The sequence below is a fragment of the Argiope bruennichi genome, chromosome 1 (assembly GCF_947563725.1).
Source record: "Argiope bruennichi chromosome 1, qqArgBrue1.1, whole genome shotgun sequence".
NCBI classification, from domain to species: domain Eukaryota; kingdom Metazoa; phylum Arthropoda; class Arachnida; order Araneae; family Araneidae; genus Argiope; species Argiope bruennichi.
Window position 1 is genome coordinate 69,327,808 of NC_079151.1, and position 24,558 is coordinate 69,352,365.

At 28.9% G+C, this 24,558-nt stretch overlaps 2 protein-coding genes across 2 annotated transcripts; both read left to right on the forward strand.

Annotated features, from left to right (window-relative positions):
* The first annotated feature begins 2,614 nt into the window (after nt 1–2,614).
* LOC129965816 (zinc finger protein 430-like) lies at nt 2,615–6,642 on the forward strand. The gene is made up of 2 exons (XM_056080063.1): nt 2,615–3,044; nt 5,684–6,642. Exon 2 carries the CDS (start codon nt 5,741–5,743, stop codon nt 6,365–6,367), a length of 627 nt encoding a protein of 208 aa, XP_055936038.1. The 5' UTR covers nt 2,615–3,044; nt 5,684–5,740; the 3' UTR covers nt 6,368–6,642.
* A 7,032-nt stretch (nt 6,643–13,674) lies between these two features.
* Nucleotides 13,675–18,758, forward strand: LOC129967717 (histone deacetylase 6-like). Its single transcript, XM_056081906.1, has one exon. The coding sequence runs from the start codon at nt 13,884–13,886 to the stop codon at nt 16,755–16,757; it is 2,874 nt and encodes a 957-aa protein (XP_055937881.1). The 5' UTR covers nt 13,675–13,883; the 3' UTR covers nt 16,758–18,758.
* Nucleotides 18,759–24,558: the final 5,800 nt, after the last annotated feature.

Genomic DNA, 24,558 nt, shown 5'->3' on the forward strand with positions numbered 1-24,558 from the left:
GACAAAAAAAAAATGGAAATTCGAATTGTTAGTTCGAAACCTAGCAACATGACAATGTTTTAAGCTAGAGTTTGCAAGCAAATCTACCAATTTAGAAAGAAAATGCCAACCTAAAAAGATTATTTTACTACAAGGAGAAACTTTTGAACTAAGAGATAACATAATGAATCGATTTCTTCGTGTGAAATGCTTGTTTAAATAAAATCTTCAAAGTTTTCGAAATATATCTAAATAAAAAAATAAACATAAAAAAAAACTTTGTGGAAAATTTGAGAGCATGCCCAAATTAATAATACAAAATTATATAGTAATTAAATATTATATAAAATTATTATATATATTATAATAAAGATGAATGTGTGTGTGTTGGTGCTCTACAAGCCAAACCATTTGACCTACAGTTACAAAATTTAGCTCAGATATACTTTGAAGAATGGGAAACTGCACCTTGAATGCTATATGAAGATTAGAGTACTAAAAGGTACTTCATTTGCAGTAGTTTTGAGCAAACTCTTTCTATCAAATGAGTCTATCACTGAACTTGAAAATCTACTAAACAGCCAATTTCAACAAAACTGGCGAATGATTAAAGAATCTTCGGAATTTGCACAATACAATCAAAAAGATATTCAATACTAGCTCGAATGTGAATAGCAATGGCCCTAGCTGTCAAAAACTGGTGGGCTAGGCATTCATTATTCGTGTCATTTACAACCAAGACCTTTGAAACACCGAGGAAACACTTAGCGCCAACGGCAGTGTTGAAAAAGTATCATTTAGAGAAGAAGCTTTTCACAGTATTGAATCTGTTATAGAAAGGTTAGAACAATTTGTAAGAAGAATGCAATGCTCTGCTTAAAACGTATGTGAGATTAAGCAGCAAAGAAAAGTAAAAGGAAATTTCTGACTTTTTCTTTTTGTACTGCTACTTCGTGTAAAGTGTTGTAAGATATATGATGCAAAATATGTGTCTACTACACTTTTTCATATTATTATACTGTTTCTTTGCTTTATATTCCTCCTACGTACATTTTTTTCGTAAATATTAGATTACCTGAAAAATCAGTCATCTGAATATTCATATAATCTGTCCCCGATTCTTTCATATAATTGATATTCTAATGCATTTGAAAAGTAGAAGCTTGTACTTGATCGCTATTTCCAGACTTGTGTTTACTTAAGTGATCTCTTAGTTTTTGTTGTTTCTTATGGCACTTGCCACGGACAAGCCTACTGTTCAAAGACAATCGATTTAAGCCTAAGGGGTAGGGTCTCTTGTTTTTATCGTAGAGCCAATTTGGGCCAAGAATACGACTTGACTACTCACGCATCACTCATTCGCTTGCACAACCATTTTTTACAGGAGGGCACATTCACACATCTCACAGATTGAACAGGAAGAACAACCATGCCCAAACCGGGACTTGAACCCGGGTCGCCTACATCACGGGGAAGATGCGCTACCCCTATGCCAGGACGCCTGCCTTAGTTTATGTTAATGGCTAATTAATGTGGGGCATCAAAGGTCAATTTAGAGTCCCTCTAACTTCTTCTTTAATTAAAGAACGTTCAATTTATGGCATCGGAAAATAGTACTTTTTTCTCTGACTGAAATCTTTAATAGCCGTCTATAAGAATCAGCTGTTCGCTTTGAATTATATTAATCTAGTCAGGTCAACCGATTCTAACGTACGACACCTTACCCTAACAAATATAACAATTATTTTAAATTAAACTTAAACGATAAGCGTAGAATAACCAGATTAGCACTGTATATAAATTGGTGAAATCGGTCCAGTAGATTAGGTTGAAGACTTCGCCTAAGTTTTACCTTACAAATTTCTGGAAATTTTAAAACAGTAAGGACTGGAAACGAAACCTTTGATGATGATCTAGGTATACGAAATAAAAATGATTGAATACGGTTCAGTGATTATGATTGAGGAAATTTGTTGAGTATTTTATCCCCATTGAATGAACAGTGAAATACTATTTTTGATTTTTTTTTTTTTCCGCTTGCGAAAGGAAGGTAATGGATATAAGCTGACGACCATTGATAACGTATCAAGAAATTATAAGTTTTCATAGGGAATAAAAATTTTCGGAATAGTTATAGAAGCTGTATCTAAGAGAACTCTGTAGAGAATTTATTCAGAATTTTATAGAGATTTCTTCCCTAAAGAGAATGAACACTGAAGTGGTGTTTTCAGAACTTTTCTCGAAAAGAGAACAAGATAGAAGGCAAGCAATCCTTGATGATATATCTAGAGGATACGAGTTGTATATGAAACAAAAACTGGTAAAATTAGATCAGTAGGTACGAATGAGGGAATGGTTATTTGATTTTTCCTAGCTATTTTAAATAAATAATTTTACTTTTGGTGAGAAAATCTTTCTGCTTTCTAATAAATCGTTCTTTACAAAAAAAATTATCGCCCTCCAACCCCCCCCCCCAAAAAAAAAAACTTTAATTTCTGTTGTTTTCTTTTCTAATTAAAACTAGAAGCTATCTTTAAATTCATTTAATTCTTATATGGTAGTGCAAGATTCTCATCGTATCCGCGACAACGAAACAAAAACATCGTAAATTTGATTCCGTGCCTGAGATGCTTGACTCTTGTGCGGTACTGTTTCAATTAATATACCATCTTTTATTCTAATCAAATATAAATTCGATATATTTTGTTGATATATACATTTATGTTTATTTTTAACGTTGCTTATCACAGTATGTTTTAAAATTAAAATTTGAAACCTATTGAATTAGTAATTTAAAATTAACAAGATTCTGTTTGAAAGATTAAAAAATACTTTATAAGTTGAATTCTTTTCAGAACAATTTCTAAAAATAGAAAAAAAAAAAGCCTTAATTTCTTAAAGATTTAACTCGGCACAGATATGCTATGCCTTAACATGCTATGTGATAGCCCTGCGAATGAATTATTGTTCCTCTTTTTCACTCCATTATCTGAAGACAGCTGAGCTGAAAATTCAATGGAAGAAGAGAAATTCTTGAGGCAGTTGAAACTTTGTTTGTAAACGAGGTAAGAAGAAGTATTTTTCGAAGGTGGGAAATGCAATTTACCTGGTTTTTAAAGTTTATGCTTTTAACTGGACTATAAAAGCATTCATTTTAAAAATTCAATTTTTTTGCATCCTGCAGCTTCTAGCTACATTAGTGTTTTAGAGATTGTGGGTAGCTCAAGTAATAAAATAGACGTGTTATAAAAAATTTTTAACAAGTGCATTGAAAATTGATTTCATTATATATTGACCTTATGTGAAAAACAAAAGGTTTCCAGAATCTTAAAACCTCATTCATCTCAAACCATTGACATTAACTGTGGTTAACTTTTTTCAAACTAATTTTTAATTGCTGTAATTTTTGTGTATTGCATATTAGTAATTTTTCTAGAATTAAATGTAGCAGTTATCATTTACAGAGAATTTCCTTCCCTCTCCCCCATTGAAAACTAAATTTTATGAGAAATAACACAGCTTTGAAAAATAATTTAAAGTTTTATATAACACATTTTACAAAGACATCTTGCGCATTTTTCATGAAATTTTATGCAATACCTGTATTTTTATGTAATACCTATATTCTCATTTGTTGATTTTTAATCATATAAAGAGCAATAAAATCATGAATTTTATTCTTAAACAAAAGTTTTGTTTTGAAAACTAAGTAATTTTAAAAAAATATTTTTAAACATCAGTATGATATTGGGTTAAAAAGAAAATGCTGTTTTACTTGGCTGTTATCTACTACAATTTCTATAATTTATTTATTCATTCTTTATGAATACATATTTTTCATAATTAAACGAATATCTTAGTATGTGAAAGGAGATTCTTTCTTAAATCTGTAAACTGTTTTTACCTTTTGGTAAGTACAAAGTAATCTATCAGTAGCAGTTTTAACCTTAATTTATTGCCAAAAGTTACATACCTGTGTTATATTTCAAATAATGTGTCAGAAAATCTATAATATAATCAAAAATATTATTTTAGTAAATAATAAATTTTTTTATTTAATAATAAATTGATTATTATTTTTTATAACAGTTATTAATTTAACTCGATTATTTCGAATTAAATTAATGTAATTTTATCTCTAATGATATTCAAATAGATAAATGGCATATATATGTTATAATAATTTAAAAAATGATTATTAACTTGCATTTTCATACTTGTAAAAGTTTATTGTTTTTATATCTATATTCTACTTGTTCATCCTTATGAATATTAAATTATTCCACAGATAAATTTATATTTTTCTAATTTTCATTACTCAAAGAAATTAATTATTGTAAAAAATTTCAGACTTTTACACTGCCAATGTTCAAAAATGTAATAAGAGTAAGCGGCTCTTGTGGCATGATGAGATTTCACCATAATCCTCATCAGTGGTTTAGCAGGAATGAATGAGATGTCTTGAGCATGATATTTTTTATCTCCTTATTTTATTTTATTTTTTAAAGTCACGTAAATGCATTAATTTTTTGTTTCCATGGTACTACTAAGATTAATGTCTGGAGCATTTATTATCTCCCATTACTAAGCTGCTGTCAACATAACCCGAATCCTTTGAAGGGATTGTGCCCATACATCCTTAAGCAGAATGTACTCATGTGCATGAATTATAATTAAATACTCTAAAAAAGAAATTAATTTTTAAAAAATTTATGAATGATCTCAAGATGTGTAATTTTGTTTCATTACATTCATTCATTTGATAAGTAATTTGAAAACACTTTCTCAATGTCTCTTTTTGTTATATTTCTGTAACCAATTATGTTTTCTGTTAATTCAGACAATTCAAATTAAGCATTATTATTAACATTTTTCAATTGCAAAGTAGTTTTGTTTTCAGTTAAAGAAATTTCTATTAAATTGTTCTTCAAAATGATAATTCATCTTTCACTATGCATTGAGAATGACATAAACTTAATTATGAGTGGTTTTTATTTATTATTTTAGATCAGAACTTTTCTCTTGGCATGGCTCCATTTTTAGCTGTAAACATATTTGCAACCCTATCAGTGAATGAGCCAACACAAGTGTAAATATAAATTCAGAAAGATATTAGCAAAAATGAATATTTTTATTAAATATTTAATATGTAATACCTAAAAGAATGTTTAATAAAGATATTTTTTTGGATATCTTTTGATTATTAATATTAAAAAATCTGATAGATACAGATTCTGTCAGTATTTTGTTCTTACCCTAAGATTTGTATATGTGATTTTGATTGGATTTTGGACCCAATTATGACATAACAAGGATCATGCAAATGAGATATGTCCTAGATTTTAGTCTTTGAGGATTATATGAAATCAACTTCTTATTTTGCATTTTTAATTTTAGAATGTTGAATGAAACAAAGAAGAGTAAAAAATGAAAGCTAAATCCTATGGGCCATTTATCTTTGCTATGTCCCTGTATAATTTAATAGTTTCTGTTTTTAAAAAATGAGCAAATTTTTTTTTAAATGGAACTTTTTGGAACGCAAATTTCCTGCTTACTTAGCAACATATTACAAAGCTGACAGGTTATACAAAATATAATTGGACTTTTTAATTGTTATGCATTAAAATATTAATGATTTAATTATTTTGTTTGTTGATAATACTAATTATTGTTACAAAACATATCAACCTGTTATTTATTTCAGTTGTTCCTGTTACTGGAGATTTGCCATCTCTAACGTATTGTATGATTTCTGCAAATTATGTCTATTACAGCAGAAAATTTGTGCCCTAATTGTGGAAATGAACTAAAAGCTGTACAAAATCTTGATGGTGGTAAAGATTACTTTTCTGATATTGACCTGCAATATGACTGCCTTATTTGTGGTTACAGATATAGTTATGTTCCTGAAAATATCCAAGATGATATGAAATATGACTCAAAATCTCTTTATTGTACAATCTGTGATAAGCATTTCAATCAGTCAAGTAGTTTAAAGAGGCATATGGTTTCGCATTCAGGTGAACGACCATTTTGCTGTGAAGAATGTGACAAGACTTTTAAAACAAAGGCTGCTTTGAAAAGACATTCAATTATACATACTGGGGAATGCCCATTTGAGTGTAGTACTTGTAAAAGAAAATTTAATCAAATAAGTAACTTGAGAAAACATTTGGTGATACACAGTAATAATTGCCCCTTCTACTGTGATGTATGTGGAAAAGGATTCAATCAGTTAAGTAATTTGAAAAAGCACATGGTTGTGCATAGAGAGCATAAAATGTCATCCAATAATATTGGAAAATCTGTTTATTCTGGTGTTCTAAAAGGATCTGAAAAATCTGTAACGCGACCAGTACTGACTTTTGTAAAACCTGCAGGATCTTGATATATAAGTGTTCTATCAAACCATATAAATGAATTAGATTAATTATATTTGAATCAGCTACATATTTTATATCATATTTTTGAAAGAAAAAAATAACAACCAAATATATTAATATAAGTTTAGCTGAAGTTTTGGAAATTCTCTAGTTTACTAAAGTCAGCTCATTTAATTGTCTTTCATAATGTATCACAGTGGTTTAATATGAAGGTTAAAGGATTAAGTTTCTCAAACTGCTTTTATTTTTCATGTAATTAATTAAATGAATAAGTTTTTAATATCTCTGTAATTCATTTATGGTACACTTATTTCTTTGATTAAAAATAAATTATGCAATTCAGATTGAATTTTAAAATATATTCTATGTGATATCTCATATTTATATGAAAAGAACAGATAATTAGGGAATATACTCATAATTATTAAGCATGACAATTTCCATGCATTTTTGTAAATTGTATATTAATAAAAAAAAATTTTTTTAATCTTTTTTTTTATTTTATTTTTTTATTTTAATGTGTTGCTACTGTTTTAAAAAATTTCAGGTAGCTGAAATTGTTGATATTCTATTTCTTTGTTCAATTAAAAAAATAGTAGCAATTATATTTTAACTACATAGCTTCTTCATTGGATGCTTATGTAAATGTCATCTAACTTTGCTTCTAAAGATTTTGCACTTTCAACATGCATTTAGTTTCCCAGGCGTGACACTTAATTGCTTTTGTTAGGTATGCTTGGTCCTAGGCCACAGGAGTTAAAAGAAAAGTAACTGCATGTATATTTGGTCCTAGGTCATAGGAGCTAAAAGAAGAATAACTGCACTTTCTTAAAACCTGAAACTGCCATCCCAAGATAACCTCTGCAGTATCAGCTACAAAATCTCGGTCCTGGGGCTGACAATTTTGTGAATGCATTAATTTACAAAATATTTACACATATTTAAAATCATTTGAATCGGAGCTAACCAGTGCATGAATAAAATTTTCAGCCAACTTAATTTTTCCGTGAGGAATTTTACTAAAAGTTACTGCTGGAGTTGAGAGAATAATTTTACAAATATTTGTGTAATTATATATATGCTATATAATTGCAATTCCTTTGTTAAATATAAGTCTGATGAAATAAATCTGAAATAATTTACACTAATGGATAGTAAAATGGAGATTATTAACCTGCTATATCCTACACTATTGTTTTAATGTCATTAATTTGTTATTCTAAATTTTCTACTCATTAAAAATATATGAATTTTTTGCATAATGAATAATTATCGTATGATGCTATTGTTACTATCATATAAATACTTCTATTGCATTTGTATTTATTTTAACAGATATTTTTATATCTTGTTTAATTAATGAACTTTGTAAAAATCAAAATAAAATAGTAAAAGATATAATCACTATTGGAAAAAATAAATAACATCTTATGCAACTCAATATAAATTGTGTAATGCTAGATCAAATTATAATTAAACTGCTTAACTCTTAAAACTGGACAATTTATGATATTTTTTAATGAAACTGATTCCAGTCATTCATTTGTCTTGTTGCTTTCCTTTTAAAACTTTTTTATGTTTTTTTGGGGGGGGGAGGAGGAGCCTATATTCCCTTAATCATGAATAACAATTGAGTCTTTTGACTCAAATTTTTCAGGTATTATCAATAATGTATCTGCTGATCTGGGCCCTATCAAATGCATAATCCACATACAAGGCTGTAATGTAAATAAATAGTTACAACTTCGTAAGCGATTTTGATTTCAAACTTAAAGTGATCGTCCAAAATATAGAATTCTGCAAAATAATTTCTGTTTTTCCTTGTTGAAGATTACATTTACAATTACAAACTATATAATATGCATGTATTTCTGATTTTGTCTCTGAATACTTATGAACAGCAGAAGTATTAAAAAATGCCTTTAGATTGCATGTATATAAAAATGTTCGATTCTTACCATAGAAAACGAAGATAATAAGATGCGTAAACAAATTGTTTTGATGCAGTTGCTATTAACGACATCTAATGATGGAAATTAACCTAAAAGGGTCTTTGAATAAACACTTTAATATTTTTCTGAAGCTTGTAAAGAGGGAACTTCTATACTTGGAAGAAACAGAATTAAAGTAAGCAATCATAAGACATTTTTGAATTCCAAAAAAAATTATATAATCACAGAGCAAAAAAAAGTTATTAAGAATTGTAGATTGAAGAAATGGACTAAAAAAAATGTTAATTTTTGCATTTCAAGGTAAAATGATAAAATAAAAAGGGGAGAAAAACTATATATCCTTACTTTTATTTAAAAGAATTAAAATAGAGAAAGACTATGATAAGCAGTTTCAATCTCTTTGCAGGCATAAAAACCGGATGAATAACTAATTGTATTGTTTTACTTATCCTCATGATGTAACATTACATAGCTAACATCGTTGCAAAAAATTTCATTTTTCCATTGTAAGCTAATTAATTAATTAGTTTTAAAATTCAAAAATTAATCTGGCATTTCAGAACTGCATAATGTGGCATTTCAGAACTGCAAAATCAATATATTTAAAGTAACCAGGTAAATAAAAAATATATATTTAAAAAAAAACAGTTCTCCAGCTCCAATGGTTTGATTTCGTCAGTTTTTGTTTTATATGTAAGTTCGTGACTTCTAAATAAGCCACCTGGTCCCTACCACCACCCATAAAGGAACGACGGGAGTTGCCCAATATACAAATTAATATACTGATTTCGTCCATTATTATTTCATTTGAAAGCTCATGACATTTTGATACGTTATAAATAATTGTCTGCGCAATGTTCTATTTTCGAGAGATATCCAAATTATATCCTTAGCACAACTCCTAGGCTTAATAAATAGACTGATTTTGTCATTTTTTCTACGTAAGAATTTTTGACCAATAATGGAAATGGTACTTTGCTGCTTTCAGGTGATAAAATGTTGTTCAATACTAATACTAATAATACAGTGGGCGAACAGTTGATAGCCGACGATGATTAGTATGAAAAAAACAATGGCATAGAAAGCACTGTGCGGATAAAAAGTGACTGTCGTGTATTCTAAGAGGAAATAATTTACGTACAGATATAAATAAATTGGAAGGCCTCTATCAAGAGGTAATTTTATCAATCGAAGATTTTTATACTACTTCCAAAAACAAAACAAAAAAAATTTATTACCTTGTTTGATTCTCCAAATTGTATTATTATTCAATGTAGTCGAATATTTTTTTTTTGTTAATAAATATAAAATTGGTTTTTAAAATAAAGGAAAAGAATAAAGAAAAATCTACAACAAAAAGAGTTCTTATATTTTTTTTTAATCGTCGCGTATAAATATTTTTTTTAAATCAATGGTAGTGTTTTTTTCTGTAATTGTTTTTTGTACTTAATACGATGATTTTATGTTTAACTTCGTAATATACTGACTAGAATCCGTTATATGTTCTAGACCTATTCTCATTGGCCAATTGTGTCTCTGATTTACAAATTCGATATTAAGACCTCCCATTGAATTTCATTTATTTTTCTTATGTGTGGTCACATGAAATAGAAAATAATCTGACACCCTATCCGATGACAGAATTAATCCAAAATTAGATAAATATCTACAATTTGTGTTTAAAGACCATAATTAGAATTTATTTGGATCGAACCAGATAACCGATTGGAATTACTTTTGAGCTTCATTAATTAAGATTTTTGTAAATCGTACTGATAGACCCTGACAAATAGGTGGTCTGACCCAATTCTGACGTTAATCTACAATTTTTTGCCATGATCATGTTTTAAAAGTTACTCAAGTATTTTGTGTTTCTGAATTATGTATCTATCTATATGAATAATAAGAATGATGGACAGTCATATCCTTAAGGGCTTTGTCCAACATTTTATACAGATCTATTAATATAACCATGTTCTAAATTTCTTCAGTCTAGCTGATTGTGATTTTGTACAATTATGGAAGTTTATTTCGAATGTACACGGACAAACAGAATTTTCTTTTGCAATTTTAATTTACACTGTTTAGAAATAATACGTGTAGATTGTATAGAAAATTTCGCTTGTTGCGTTCTGAGTTAAACGTATTCTCAGAAATACATAGTTTTTTTTTCTTTTGGACTCTGAAGATGTTTAGTCCTTAATTTTGGAGGTACAATTTATGAAACCGCATTCTTTTAGAATGTTCTAATAAAAATACCAGTAAATGCGTTTGTCTATATATTCTTTAGATATTTTTGTTTCAAAATTTTTTTAATTTTACAAAATATGCTATTATTAGAAAAATTAATTATTTTGCAATGTATAGATGTTCTCGGAATATACAATATAACATAATCAAAATTAATCTCAAAAGACAAAACTTTTTTTGTATTTTTCCAATAAAATTAATTTTTTTATTATATATGTATGATAAACGTAATAGAATTTAAAAAACAACTCTAATATAAAAAAAATGACTTTGGCTAAGTCTGACTTTTTGATTTTACACGAAATAAATTCAGTTCAGATTTTTGTGTACATTCAAAATAACTTCTGATTGCATCCTGAACACACAGATATTTTTTTCAATATTGTTTCAAACCTGTAATTTTGCTTCCCAGTACGACTAGTGTCATCGTAAGAAAGACAGGATGTATGATCTGTCCTGTGCGTGCTGAGCGTCAATAAACTCAGAGCTTAGCGACTTGGCGATGAATTTGGCGACAAAAAAAAAAAGGAATAACACTGGAAAGTTCGAGAATTTTTACGATCCATCCAGTAGGAACCGAGATACACCCAGATAGGTCTGGAAGATTCTAGCCCAGCCACCCGGAACTATAAAAGACAGGCACTCTGAAGCTGCGGTGAAGTCTTGTGCGACAGTAGTCGGAGTCGCCGACAAGTAAAGAAACTAGAAGATTAGACAGCAAGCAAGCTGCTGAACTAGCGATTAAATGCGCTGCGTTATTACGATTGATTGGTGGTATTTGTAGAAAAATTTTCGTAACAATATATATGTAGATACACAAGTTTCCTCTGCTTTTTTGCTTCCTTGCTATGTACAATTCTTTCTTTATCCTTGAATTTTTCAATTTTTATTTTGGAGATAATTAATGCTCTGGCTAGGAGCTCAAAAGTACTTTATTTTCATTCATAAAAGGGCTCACGTTATAACTCAAAATGTATGAATTTACAGTATTTATAATAAAACTAGAAAATTATCAATGAATATCGCCATATACCTGTTGCCCGAGGAATTTGACTTAATAAATGAACATTTAAAAAGATTTTATCATATTATAAATTTTACTTGAAGGTGTTGCACTTTCTTTATGATTTGGTCCATCTTTAAAAGTAAATCATTCAAAATTAATCGAATTTTGAAAGAAAAAAAATTGTATTTTTTATTTAAAGACTTTTTTAAAAAATCTGTACGTAATCGCTGAAATCACATCATTTTGAAAGTTCCCGGACGAACGAAGAATAATATTTCCAGATCTAAATTTCAATGCTATTTTCCAAGGCCTGGACAATATGGGAAGCAAGAAAATTCGGTTTGCTCGCCGAATCAATTCAATTCAGCCAAAAATAGATGGGGGAGAGGGGATCATCCTTAACGGTCTGTCAAACCGTATTGCCCAGCTGAGGGTTAATAGAATGACATCATCAAAATCTTCTGCCCTACAGTTTTTTAAATTAGTGTTATATCTTCTTTTAACACAATTTAACATTGCATGCATTTTAAAAACAACCAGATGGAAAATTGTAGCTTCTTTTACGCAATGCTAATTTCAAAACTCACGTTTTTTTTTTTTTTTTTTTTTTTTTCAGTCTTCCGAAATTTATTATTAGTTTTAATTTAATACTTATTGAATTAAAGACTAAAAATTTTTAATTGAAAATATCTATTAATTTATTAGTAAAAAATAGTGCAACAGATTTAAATTATCTATCATTTAATTGTGGTTCACCTCCACAATTGATGTGGAGGTGAAGGACGATGTCCTAATCTCCTAAGACGGTGTTATTAGTACCTGAAATATAAAACAAAATTTTCAGTGATTTCAAAAGTGAAATTTTTGCTCAGTCAGTCAAAGGCATAAAAAAGAAGCACATTAATCTGCAAACGAATTTGAAAACACTGAAAAAAATGAATCAATGGTTACAAAAACAAATTTTGATAAAACGTTAGTACTATTTTAAAAAACCTTATGCCATTTTATTCATTGTGCTTTGCATTTTAATAATTTTCTATCTCTATCTTTATTCATGCAGTCGTATCACAGGAGAGGTCAGTAGTGTTTATAGATGCACTCTATTATAATTACACTTTAAAATCTTTCCTCGATTGTTTGATTCTGAAATTATGGCACAGACTCCATTAGAAAGGTTCATGTGCACTATAAATAGAGCTTAAATTGGGCAATTAAAATAATGCGGCTTTAATGTTAGACAATTTGGCGGGATCATGAACATGAAGCTATGAAAAATTATTTATTTGAAATTAAATATAATCTATATTTCCATAGACCAACTGGTCGCTCGATCCGACCAGTTTAAAATATCTTTAAAGGTTAATTGGGTTTAGATTAAAGAATTTGGCGGCAACTTATTTGGAAACATTAAAGTCACATTTAAACAATGTAAAAATCCTTTTTATTTCAAAATTTTTTGTCTAATTTTAACTATAATTTGCCGAGGTTCTAAATTATTAAAATTTCAAAAACAAAAATGTTCTGAAGTGCAGTTTTCCATTCTTCAAAATGCGTATATGCCAAATTCAGTAGCTGTAGTTTTACCAGCCTGACCTGACCTGACATATGTGAACACACATTCTTTTTATTATTATTATAATTAATAGAAAAAAATATAATGCATTGTAAACATTGTACTAATAAAATGAACGAAAGTGGATTGAATTTTATCGCAACTATACTGCATGTAGCTACAAATTACCATTTCTAATTAGAATCAAGAGGCCATTGAAATCCATGGCAATATATTTCTATTCATTAACTTTTATTAGTGGAAAAAATATGTGATAAAAAAATTGAAATTAATTCGAATTTCTTTGGACCAATGGAAATTATAATCAAAAGTAAGCTTTCAAAAATATTAGATTAGGGGGAAATTTTTATGACCACTAATTGGATGAATAAGACAGTTTTAATTAATTTTTTGGTAATTTGTGTTTTTAAAAAAAGCAATTATTCACATTCTTTCTTTTCCAATGACATTGCAGTTTTATTAAGAGGGAGGGTAAGCAGACAAAAATAAAAGCTATTATTTTATCAAATGCAATTTGGCAACCTTCTCGATTGCTTTATTCGTATTGTTTTGTTTATATCGGGTGCTATGAACCTTTAAAAAAATTGATTGGCGGAAGATAAAATTTTAGTACACCTTCTTTATCTGTAATCACAATGTCTTGCGTTTATATGAGGTGTGCAGCTGATATTTAAAGAGCGTGAGCCGTGTACTTTTGTCAGAATTTTTTGCGAAATTTGTTTAATTTTTTAGTGGAAAATATGTCTCAAGTCACACCAGTTGAATTCCCTAGTTGGGATTCTAAAACCGGACTTATTTATGATGATCGAATGGCTTTGCATTGTTGTTTATGGGAAACTGAAATGCAGGAACAACCTGAACGATATTTATCACCTATGAAGAAAATCCAAGAATATGGTCTTTTACACAGATGTTGTATTTTACCTTCCAAATTAGCCACCGAAGAAGAATTACATCTGGTCCATACGAAAGATTATATTAATAAAATCAAAAACGCTGTAACAATAGAAGATGTTAATAAATGGGAAAAATTAGCGTCGAATTATGATGGTGTTTTTTTTAATTCCCATACTTATGAATGTGCATTATTGGCTGCAGGTTGTTCTATAGAATTGGTTTCTGCCGTGTTACAGGGCAAAGTCAACAATGGATTCGCTATCATAAGACCACCTGGCCACCATGCTATGGTACAGGATGCATGTGGCTATTGCTTTTTTAATAATGTAGCTATAAGTGCCAAATATGCAATGGAAAATTATAATTTAAAACGCATTCTGATAGTTGACTGGGATGTACATCATGGGCAGGCCACTCAGCAAATATTTTATGATGATCCTAGAGTTCTTTATTTTTCTATTCATAGATATGAAAATGGAGATTTTTGGCCTAATCTACGGGAGTCCAGTTTTGATTTTGTTGGAGGTCATGCTGCTCGAGGATTTAATATTAATGTACCTCTGAACAGTTCTAGACAAGGAAATGCTGAATATCTTGCTATATTCAATAACATATTGTTGCCAATTGCATATGAATTTAATCCTGAATTGGTTTTGATTTCTTCAGGTTATGATGCTGCCCTTGGGTGTCCTGAAGGAGAAATGAAATTAACACCTCCAGTTTATGCTCATTTCTTGAATTTGTTATCATGCCTTGCTGGGGGAAAAATTTGTGTTCTGTTAGAAGGAGGATACTGTATATCATCTTTATCAGAAAGTGTAGCCTTTACATTAAAAGGTCTTCTTGGTGACCCATGCTCATTATCTCCTTGTATAGGAGGAGTTCATGAAAGCTCAATTGAAAGCATATTAAATGTTATATCGGTTCATCGTCCGTTTTGGGATTCAATCAAACTTCAGAATGTTTATGATTCAAACTTTGATGATGATGGTAGCAGTAAACATGTGGTGAAAATAAAGTATACAAAAAATCCGCAAGAAGGACTGACTGTGTATCCGACTCGTGGTTACTGTCCAGTTCAACCTCAGAGTTTAGCTATCCAATTTGAAGCAGAAATCAGAGATATAATATCAAAAATAGATTTTACTGTTCCTAAATATAGAACTGGTTTTATATTTGACCCAAGAACAACATCAGGATGTCATTTTCAAAATCATGCAGAAACACCAGAGCATGTTTTAGATTTCTACAATAAGCTGCAACAAAGTGGATTGCTTTCCAAATGTGTATATGTGCAACCTTGTCAGTTATCTGAAATAGAATCAATGCCTGATTCCAAATATGTTGATAAAATTCATGTTGATTGTGCCATCACTGATGAAATATCTGAAAATCTAGATAAGGAATTTCATATGGTTGTTTTTTGTCAGAAAGTTAAAAGACCTATTATTAATACTTTTGAAAGGTTGCTTCAATTAATTGATGCTGTGGTAATGAGAAAGTGTGTCAATGGTTTTGCATTAACCCGTCCAGCAGGACATTATCCAGATACAGAAAATGCTTCTGGTTATTGTATATTTAATTCTGTGAATATTGCTGCAAAGTATTTAACTACAAAGCATAAGATGAAAAAAATTCTCATTTTAGATTTGGATATTGGGCGTGGAAATAGTGTTCAAAATTATTTTTATGAAGATAATGAAGTATTGTATGTGTCATTGCATCACCATGATAATGAATATTTCCCTATTTCTTTGGAAGCAAAAGAAAAACAAGTTGGTAATAATAAAGGGAAAGGATTTAATGTGAATATCCCTTTTTCTCATACAATTTGTGATGGGGATTTTATTGCTGCATTTTTCCATATCATATTACCTATTGCCTATGAATTTTGTCCTGAATTTGTTTTACTTTCTTTGGGATATGATGATGGAATGCACCGTACACGTCTGTCTTCCTCCTGCTTAACAATTATAACTAAACTTCTAAGTGGCTTGAGTAATGGTAAAATTGTTGTTATTTCTGAAATTAATTTCTCTTTTGAAAGTGCTCCTGATGCTGCTGCTCATTGTTTATCTGCATTACTTAATGAGCCCTGTGTACCCTTAAGACAATTAAAGCCTACTCTTGAAGGAATTGATACTATCAGAAATGTTGTGAAAGTACACAAAAATTTTTGGAAATCCTTGGCTTTTGATGTTGAAGTTCCATACAATCTTGATTCTTCAGAGCTGGTAGAAAAAATTCAAAATTCTGATGATAGTAATTCTATAAGTATAAGAAGACAATCAAGTAATCCAGTAGCAATACCAAACATTCAAGATGGAACATGTATGCCACTTGTCTTGGAATATGAAACACATGAAAATTTCTCAAATGATGCATTTTTCTGTGTAACACCATTAGAATACTGTCCTCATTTAGAATTGCTTCAACCAGTACCTAATGAAGGTTTGAATCCCGGGGCAGTGTGCCAGACATGTAAAGATCCTAATGAAAATTGGGTTTGTTTGCACTGTTACCAAGTTTATTGTGGAAGATTCATCAATCAGCATATGGTCCAGCATGGTTTTGATATGAAGCATTATCTTACTCTTAGTTATTCAGATTTATCTGTTTGGTGTTATGCATGTGATGCATATATTCATAATGATTTACTTGTGCCAATCAAAGAACATGCTTGTGAAGCTAAGTTTAATCCTGACTTCAGATCATAAAATTTTGTCATGTTTTATTTCTTTAAGAATATATATTTCACTATTGTGAGAAATAAGGCCGTACTATTTTTTAAAAATGTAATGAATATTTTATGTGCTACTTATTACACTTTATTAAAAAAAATTAATTTTTTGTTACAAAACATTGATGGTCATTCAAATAATATTTTTGTTTAAAAGTGTTTTCTACCATCTTAAAAAATAAATACTATAATATTTTTTTAAACATACTGAGTGCTTTATGTACTTATAATAAAATTCATTATTTAAGAAATTTTATATTACTTTGTGTTATAAAGTTTTGTACTGACATTTTAATTATTTTTTACTTATATATTCCTTTTTTTTTAAGTAATAATTTTTGAGCTATTTTAAAGAACATTTTTTGCATCAATGATTAAAATTAGTATTTAAAAGGGAAGTTATATGTTTTATATTACAATTTTTTATATATTTTCCTCTCCCATTGTTCAAATTACTTTGTTATCCATTTGCTGTTAATAAATGTAAAACTAATTCATATGACAAGCAGCAATGTAATAAAATGTATATTGCTGAGAATAAATTATTTAAAATGATAAATTTCAATTGACTTAATTAAATATTTTCTCTGTTGGGAAAAATCATTGAACTGCAATGTTGCTATTATATTTTTATTAAAGAATCTGGGTTGTGTTGAGCAGAAATAAACTGATAATAGATTAAAGGTGTTAAAAAAAGATCTACAGATACAAACAAAGATTCTCATGGTAACTCAATTCATCAATCTGTACAATTGATTTGGAAATTATAACAATTTCTGATAATAATCACTCAAATTTGTCAAAGTCTCAGTTTTTATTCATCCTATATCTGTTTCCAACCAACCAAAATATCTGTCGGCACTTAAATTTGCTGCTTTTATTCAGCCATATGTAATTTAATATTCTGAGCAAATATAAAATATTACTTTATTTAATTATATGTTAGTAATCATTATTAATTTGATTTTAGAAACAGTATTTTTTAATGTTCACTTTAAAACTTTTTACCATCAAAACGTTATATAAAAGCCATATTAAATAACATGATTTAACACAATTTGAAAAATTATAACGAAAACTTGCACATCATCTAAGAGATTATTTTAGCATTTTATTCTGAGGGTTGTAAATTTTTGTATTGATTTTCATCAATCTAATGTATAATGAATAATCTAGACATGACTTAAATCAAATTATCATCATAATAGTTTGGAATTGCATGTTAAAATTCCTTATTCAACAGCCACTTGAAATTATTCTAAAATATCTTTTAATTTTTAAAGACATTTATTTGATTTTCCTTCTGTATAAATTGAGTGGCAGTCAACAAGCATATATTTTAAGAAAAAAATAATAATTCTTAATGCCATGGGCAAATTTTAGTAAAAAGTAAACAATTTTGTCAATGACAGCACCTTCAAGTTTCTGCAATATTATATATGTGTATGCGTGTGTGTAATGATAATTTTAATCTTAATTGATTTCTTAATTATATCTTAAGTTAACCCATATTACTTTATTCTAAAATGTTCTCTTATTTCATGATTCGAATCCTTTTTTTATTTAATTATTGTCAACACACACTTTAAAAATTGCTTTTTCTTTGTTTCCCATGCCTTGAGCAAAGAGATAAAAATTCCTGACGTCAATGCAGTTGTTTCATAAATATCCAAGATTTCTTTTCCTAAGTTGCCATGTATCAAAGAAATCTCTATCAAAATCTTGTAATAAAACAGTAAAGGGTAAAAATTCTGTCAATTTTTTTTTCTCTTGACTTCTGGTGCAAACGAACACATTCTGCCTTTGTGTATAAAAATTATGTCTCTCTTGGTAAAATAAATTGAAGTTCATTTAAGAAGTATTTTCTATCAAAATTATACTACTACACACACACAAACATATATATATACATATTACTAATTCATTTAGAAGCAAATTCTAAGCAGATGAAATAGAACTGTAATTGGCTTTCTCTCATTAATATTTTCCTTTGAAATGTGCAATTATTATTTCTGAATTGTTCATTAAGATTAAGGACTGAAAAAAAAATCATATGCTGATAAAGTGAGCAGTGATTTGAAATTTACTATTCAAAATTTATAATCAATTCTTTTGCATCGTTGCAATAAGAATGCAAATCTTTGATCTAATATGCATTGCACTGCAAACAATTCTTTCCATTTTTAAAAATCTACTCTTTTTTCTCCAGGTTTATTTAAAGATCTTCATATGTTAAGTTGAAAAATCAAAATTTCTTATATATATATATATTTTTATGCAGTTAAGGTAAAATATGCATTTATTCAAACATTCTTTAACCCTTTCATTACTAATCCGCCCTACCAGGTGTGCAAATTCTATGCTTTGGGTCAATTTCTGTTTCAAATGAGGGGTTTAGAATGTAAAACAAATTATCCCCAAGGATGTCGTTACTTTACATCCTGCATTCCTTATTTGAAACATAAACTGATCTGCTAATACAGCCAGGTTATTCACAAAAATGTTAAACAACAAGGAAAAAAGTGGCTATGAATGTTTTTCCAAATACTTATTTATTTGAATACCTTTTCTTTTAAATTTGAAGGATACTGTTTACTCCATTCTTAACATAGGAATGTCTTAGCCATTTAAATAAGCTATTGTCTTATATTGAAAGCAACAAATGAGACAAAATTTTAATCTGCAAATTAATTGGAAAGAATAGTTAAAAAAAAAAGGTTTATCATAAAATTGTTTTGGAAAAAAAAAAAAAAAAAAAAAACATGATGGTATAAAATAATAATAAAAAAAAATCTTAAAAAATGTTCTATATTTTATAATTTCTTAGGATTAAATAAACACTTACTCCTTACATTTTTTTTAAACTTATTACTATAAAATATGATATTTTATGTATAATCTGGATAATTTTTAAATATTATTTCATTCTAGCTGCTTTTGATCATTTGTTTGTTTGCTAGGAATAATTGTATTTAATATAAGTTATATTTATGTTGTTTATACTCTAAATTACAGGTAGCAAAAGGAATTCAATTACTTTTTTTATTTCACAATGGCCATGCACCTGCTTAATCACCATTTTATGAGCTTTGTTAAAATTTGAATTTTTATGCAAAATTTAAACAATGCAGTACCATGTTAGCTGGATTGAAACATGCTGTCAAAAAATAGATAGAAAGTATAATCATTCCACATATTAGATATATCCCTTTATTTACTGATTATTCTAAAAGTGCTTTTCTTACATATTCTACAAAGAAATAAAATTAAGTGAAAATTCACTATCATATTGTGAAAGAAAAAAAATAAGCAGCATCCTCATTCCTTCCTTTTAAATAATAGAAAAAAATATATTATTTGTTAATAGAAAAAATGAAAATCATTCTCAATTTCCATTACATCTTTTTTTTTTCCACAACATGACATCAATTAAAAGTTGTAACGAAAGTTTCTCGCCACCGCCAGTATTGTCGGCCCAAATGGTTTCCATTAACGTGTTTGCTCCTATTTTGTTAAAACATTTTTGGCGTATGAAAGAAACAGATCTGCTTTATAACACTATTATGAAATTTATTTAAAAAATATCATTATCATTAAGTAAAAGGTATCTGAAATGTTCTTCAAGTTCTGTTGTAAAAAATGTCAGAAAGTCACTGAAACATGCATATACAGCTTTAGATATTGCTGTTGGATCATTTTGACACTGAAGGTTTAGTATCAAAAACTCAAAAATAAGGACTGTGGCATTAAAAAAGCAGTGCAAGATCAGTATTCAACCACTCGAGAGTTAGTAAAGGAATTAGCAGTTAGTGCCATGTCCATTAGTTGCGCTATGCATCGCATAAACTTGAAATACAAGTTCAATCCTGCGTGTCACTTGAGCTGACTCAAGCAGATAAGGACAGATGTGTTCCGGCCTGCAATAATTTGCTTGAATATCAACGCAAGGTCAACATTCAGGACCAGATTGTCACTCGTTATGGAAAGTTGCTTTATTTCAACAATACAAGCGAAAAAGGGAGGTGGTTTACTTCCGATTAACCCAATTGCTGCATCGCAATGCAGAATTTGACTAATATTTAGTGGGATTGCCATGCTCCACAACAGGTATCTGTGAAAAGGTAAAACCATTGGCAATAAGGTATACACCAAGATGCCAGTTCCTACTGAAGCTGATGTTAAGGGAAAATGTCAAGTTCAGTTCTGGTGCAAGAAGGTACTATTCCATCAAAATCATACATGTGTCTACATTCACTGGCTGGACTCAAATGGGATCTCTTGCCACACCCACTATATAGCCCCAACATTGCTCTTCAGACTTCTACCTGCAGTTACATCTTGCTGGCGCTAACTTCGATTATGTATAGGATGTCTGAAATGAAGTTCATCTGTTTTTGGATTCATGTCCACCAAGTTTCTGGACCGAAGACTTTGAATTACTACCAAAATGTTGGCAGAAAATCATACATTTGGGTGGTGATTATTACCTGCACGAAAGGGACTACTTTCATGTTGTTGTTTTTTTCTAACTTTATTAATTAAAAAAAAACTTTCTTTGGTGAAACTTTCATTTTTTAGAGTGTCTCAATTTTCATTATTATTTTCATCTCCATTTTATGTACCTTGATTTTTCTCATCTATAATTAATCAAACAATACATTATTACATAAAATATAATTATTTTTAATAAATAATTATTTTCTTTACTTTTTTTTGTTTTATTTTAAGCTATTCAGGTTTTGATTTTTACTAATATTCATCATGCCATGGTAATGCTGTGCAGGTATTGTATTAAAAAATGTTCACTCATGTTTTGCTTTTAAATCTGTGTTTTATACCTTGACTGATTTTATTTTTCCATTTGAAAATGACTCGCATAATCATCATAGGACAATCAATATATTCCAATATAAATACACAATAATATTATAAACAAAGAAAAAAATAACATCTATTTCTTTATAGTTAATTTTCTTTTAATTTTTTTATTAGCAAAAATATCAGAAACATATGTAGATCTTGAGATCCAGAGGCAACAGATAATAATGGGGCCCTGTTTTCGTTATTTCTACCAGCCTTAATCGTTTTTGTCTTTTCACTTAGACAGAACTGATTAAAGCTTAAGCTCTAACATATTAAACAAAAAATTTAATAAAGAACTACATCATACATATATCTATATATTAATTTTTTCTGCCACTACAAGTCAAATACTAAAAGTTCATGTTGTTATTACTTATAATAAAGCTCATAGAAATCTCTTTTTGAAACAAATTCTATATTCCACTATATTTATTAATTAATTTAACTCTTAAATTAGCATTTAGTTCACCTTTTGAACTTGTTTCAAAAGCGATAATTAAGGTATCACTGATTGAAGATAGAGAATACAGTAAACAGAAGCGTGGGAATCGTTTACACTATCTCTTATTGTATACAGCTTATCAATGAATTCCGTTAAAAATTCTGAATATGATTTATTATGTTTTCACAAATATCAAATTCCATACCATGTAATTTTCTATATAAAAATAAATTTTTACTGTTTTATTGATCATGAACTTTAGAAAAATTATCTCAAGTTGATTTAGCTATTTTATAAGCATTATTTGAAAAATGGTACTTTTCCATTAACAATGCGCAGGCGATAAAGTCGCCAATAATGATACAACCAACGGCAAATGAAATATCGGCAATGGTAACATTTGGTGCGATTTGTTCCAGCAATTGTGTGATGTTGCCAAAAAGTCTGCTTGGCGAGTTTTGTGCCAGTATACAAAACTACCAGAAATATTAATTAATTGGTAAAATTAATGAACACAGTAAAAATTATTTAATAATCTGCCACAGTAGAAAACTTATCGAATATCAACAAAAAAAAATTACAGTTAGGTTACTATATTTGGCAATTTATTACCTTTAAAAAGATAATTTTGCGATCATATTGTATTCTATAGTTCAACCAATAATTATATAGATTTTTGAAAAATCTTTAATCATTTTTAACAGTATGTAATAAAACTATTCACAATTAAAAATCCATTCTAACTTATAATTAGCTAACAAATATAATTCTAACATAACATTCTAAAAAATATATTAGCACTTCATTGCTAAAACATTACATAGACAATAAACATTATAAAATATAAATTTTATAAAATGTAAACATTATTATATAAGCCAACAAGCTGTTTTTTAAATTCTTTTCATTGATAAACATTAAGAATCTTTTATTCACTTTAAGTGAAGGCACAGGAATAAAGGAAACTAATGAATTTTTAGAATATGCTTGCGCATTTGATGTTTCCTGACAAATAGCTTTTTGCAATATTTACACATATACTTCCAATGCATTTTGTGATGAATCTCCACAAGCCTCTGAGTTTTGAAACTTTGCTCACAGCGTGGATATTCACAAAGAAATGGTTCGACTTCAGGGTGATGCCTCTTCATATGAAGAAGGTAAGATTGGCGTTTCTGGAATTTCATGTTGCAAAGAATACATTTATAAGGGTTACATTCATGTGAACGTTTGTGTTTTAAATATGACCAATGAGAACTGAAAGATTTATCAACACATAACAAGCAACTCAGCTTCTTCGGGCTTGTATTTGAGGAATCGTGCCTTCTCCTTCCTTTTTGTTCCTTGGTCATTTCCTCGCCGTCCGATGAACTGCTATCATAACTAAATTCTGAGCATGAATCGTCCCCCTCCGTATATTTAATATCATCAGAATAATTTATTTTCCCCTTTTCTCTTAATTCATAATTATTTTTTTTATTGATAGTTGCCAGAAATCTTTTACAATCAGGGATTCTATTTCCATTGGAATATTCTTCAGAATTTCCCATTTCTAATGATGGAGAATTATTTACTTCAGTACTTGTTTTTCCCATATACAGGAAATTTCGGTTCAGAAGAACATAACACGATTTCAAACTCGGAATCATAGTTTTATGTTACCTACGCTTTGATATTAGGGGATACTCTTTACTGTGAAACGTGGGTGTCACAATATCACTTTTTGTTTATCTTTCGTATTGCGAAATATAACTACCACTAATCTCCGCACGGCTCTCTCTGATAAGCCATGTGCGAAGCAATATGCGCAGTAACATATTCTTTATAGTGCACTTGTTTTCATGCAGGTATGAGTAAAAGTGTGAAATTATAAAAACAAATAGTGAAAACAAATTGATAATTAAAAAATAAAATAAAATAAATGTATGTGCACAATTACATTAATTATTAAATGGCCAAAGATATAAAAAACGAAACTAAGAGATAAAAAAAAAAGATTGCTTAGGTTTTGGTGACGACATGTTAAAATTCTGTTGTTATTTTTTAAAATTAAACTTATAATTAAAATTTTGAATTACTCGTTCTTGTGGTTGGGATCCCTATACCCAAGAAGTAACTTTCCAAATTTCGTGCTCCTAACTTCAACGGTTTATGTTGCGCATTGATCTATCAATCAATCCTGACAAACCTTTATATGTAAAATAAAATTTCACTAGAGAAAAAAATTCTAAAAAAAGTTATAAAAAAGGGAAAATCGTTATAAAATGCTAGAATTCAAATCCTGAAGAATAAGAGTTTTGAAAAACTTTTTTTTTATTTCTTAAAACTTTTAAGCGTCAGAACTAGTGGGATTCCTCCCCCCCTTCCCTTCGGTAAAAACTAAAATTTGGCAAAATTGATCCAATAAATATTAATTTTCGAATGGACGGGAACATTTAAAAAGTATATCATGAAAGAAATGACGATCATTGAA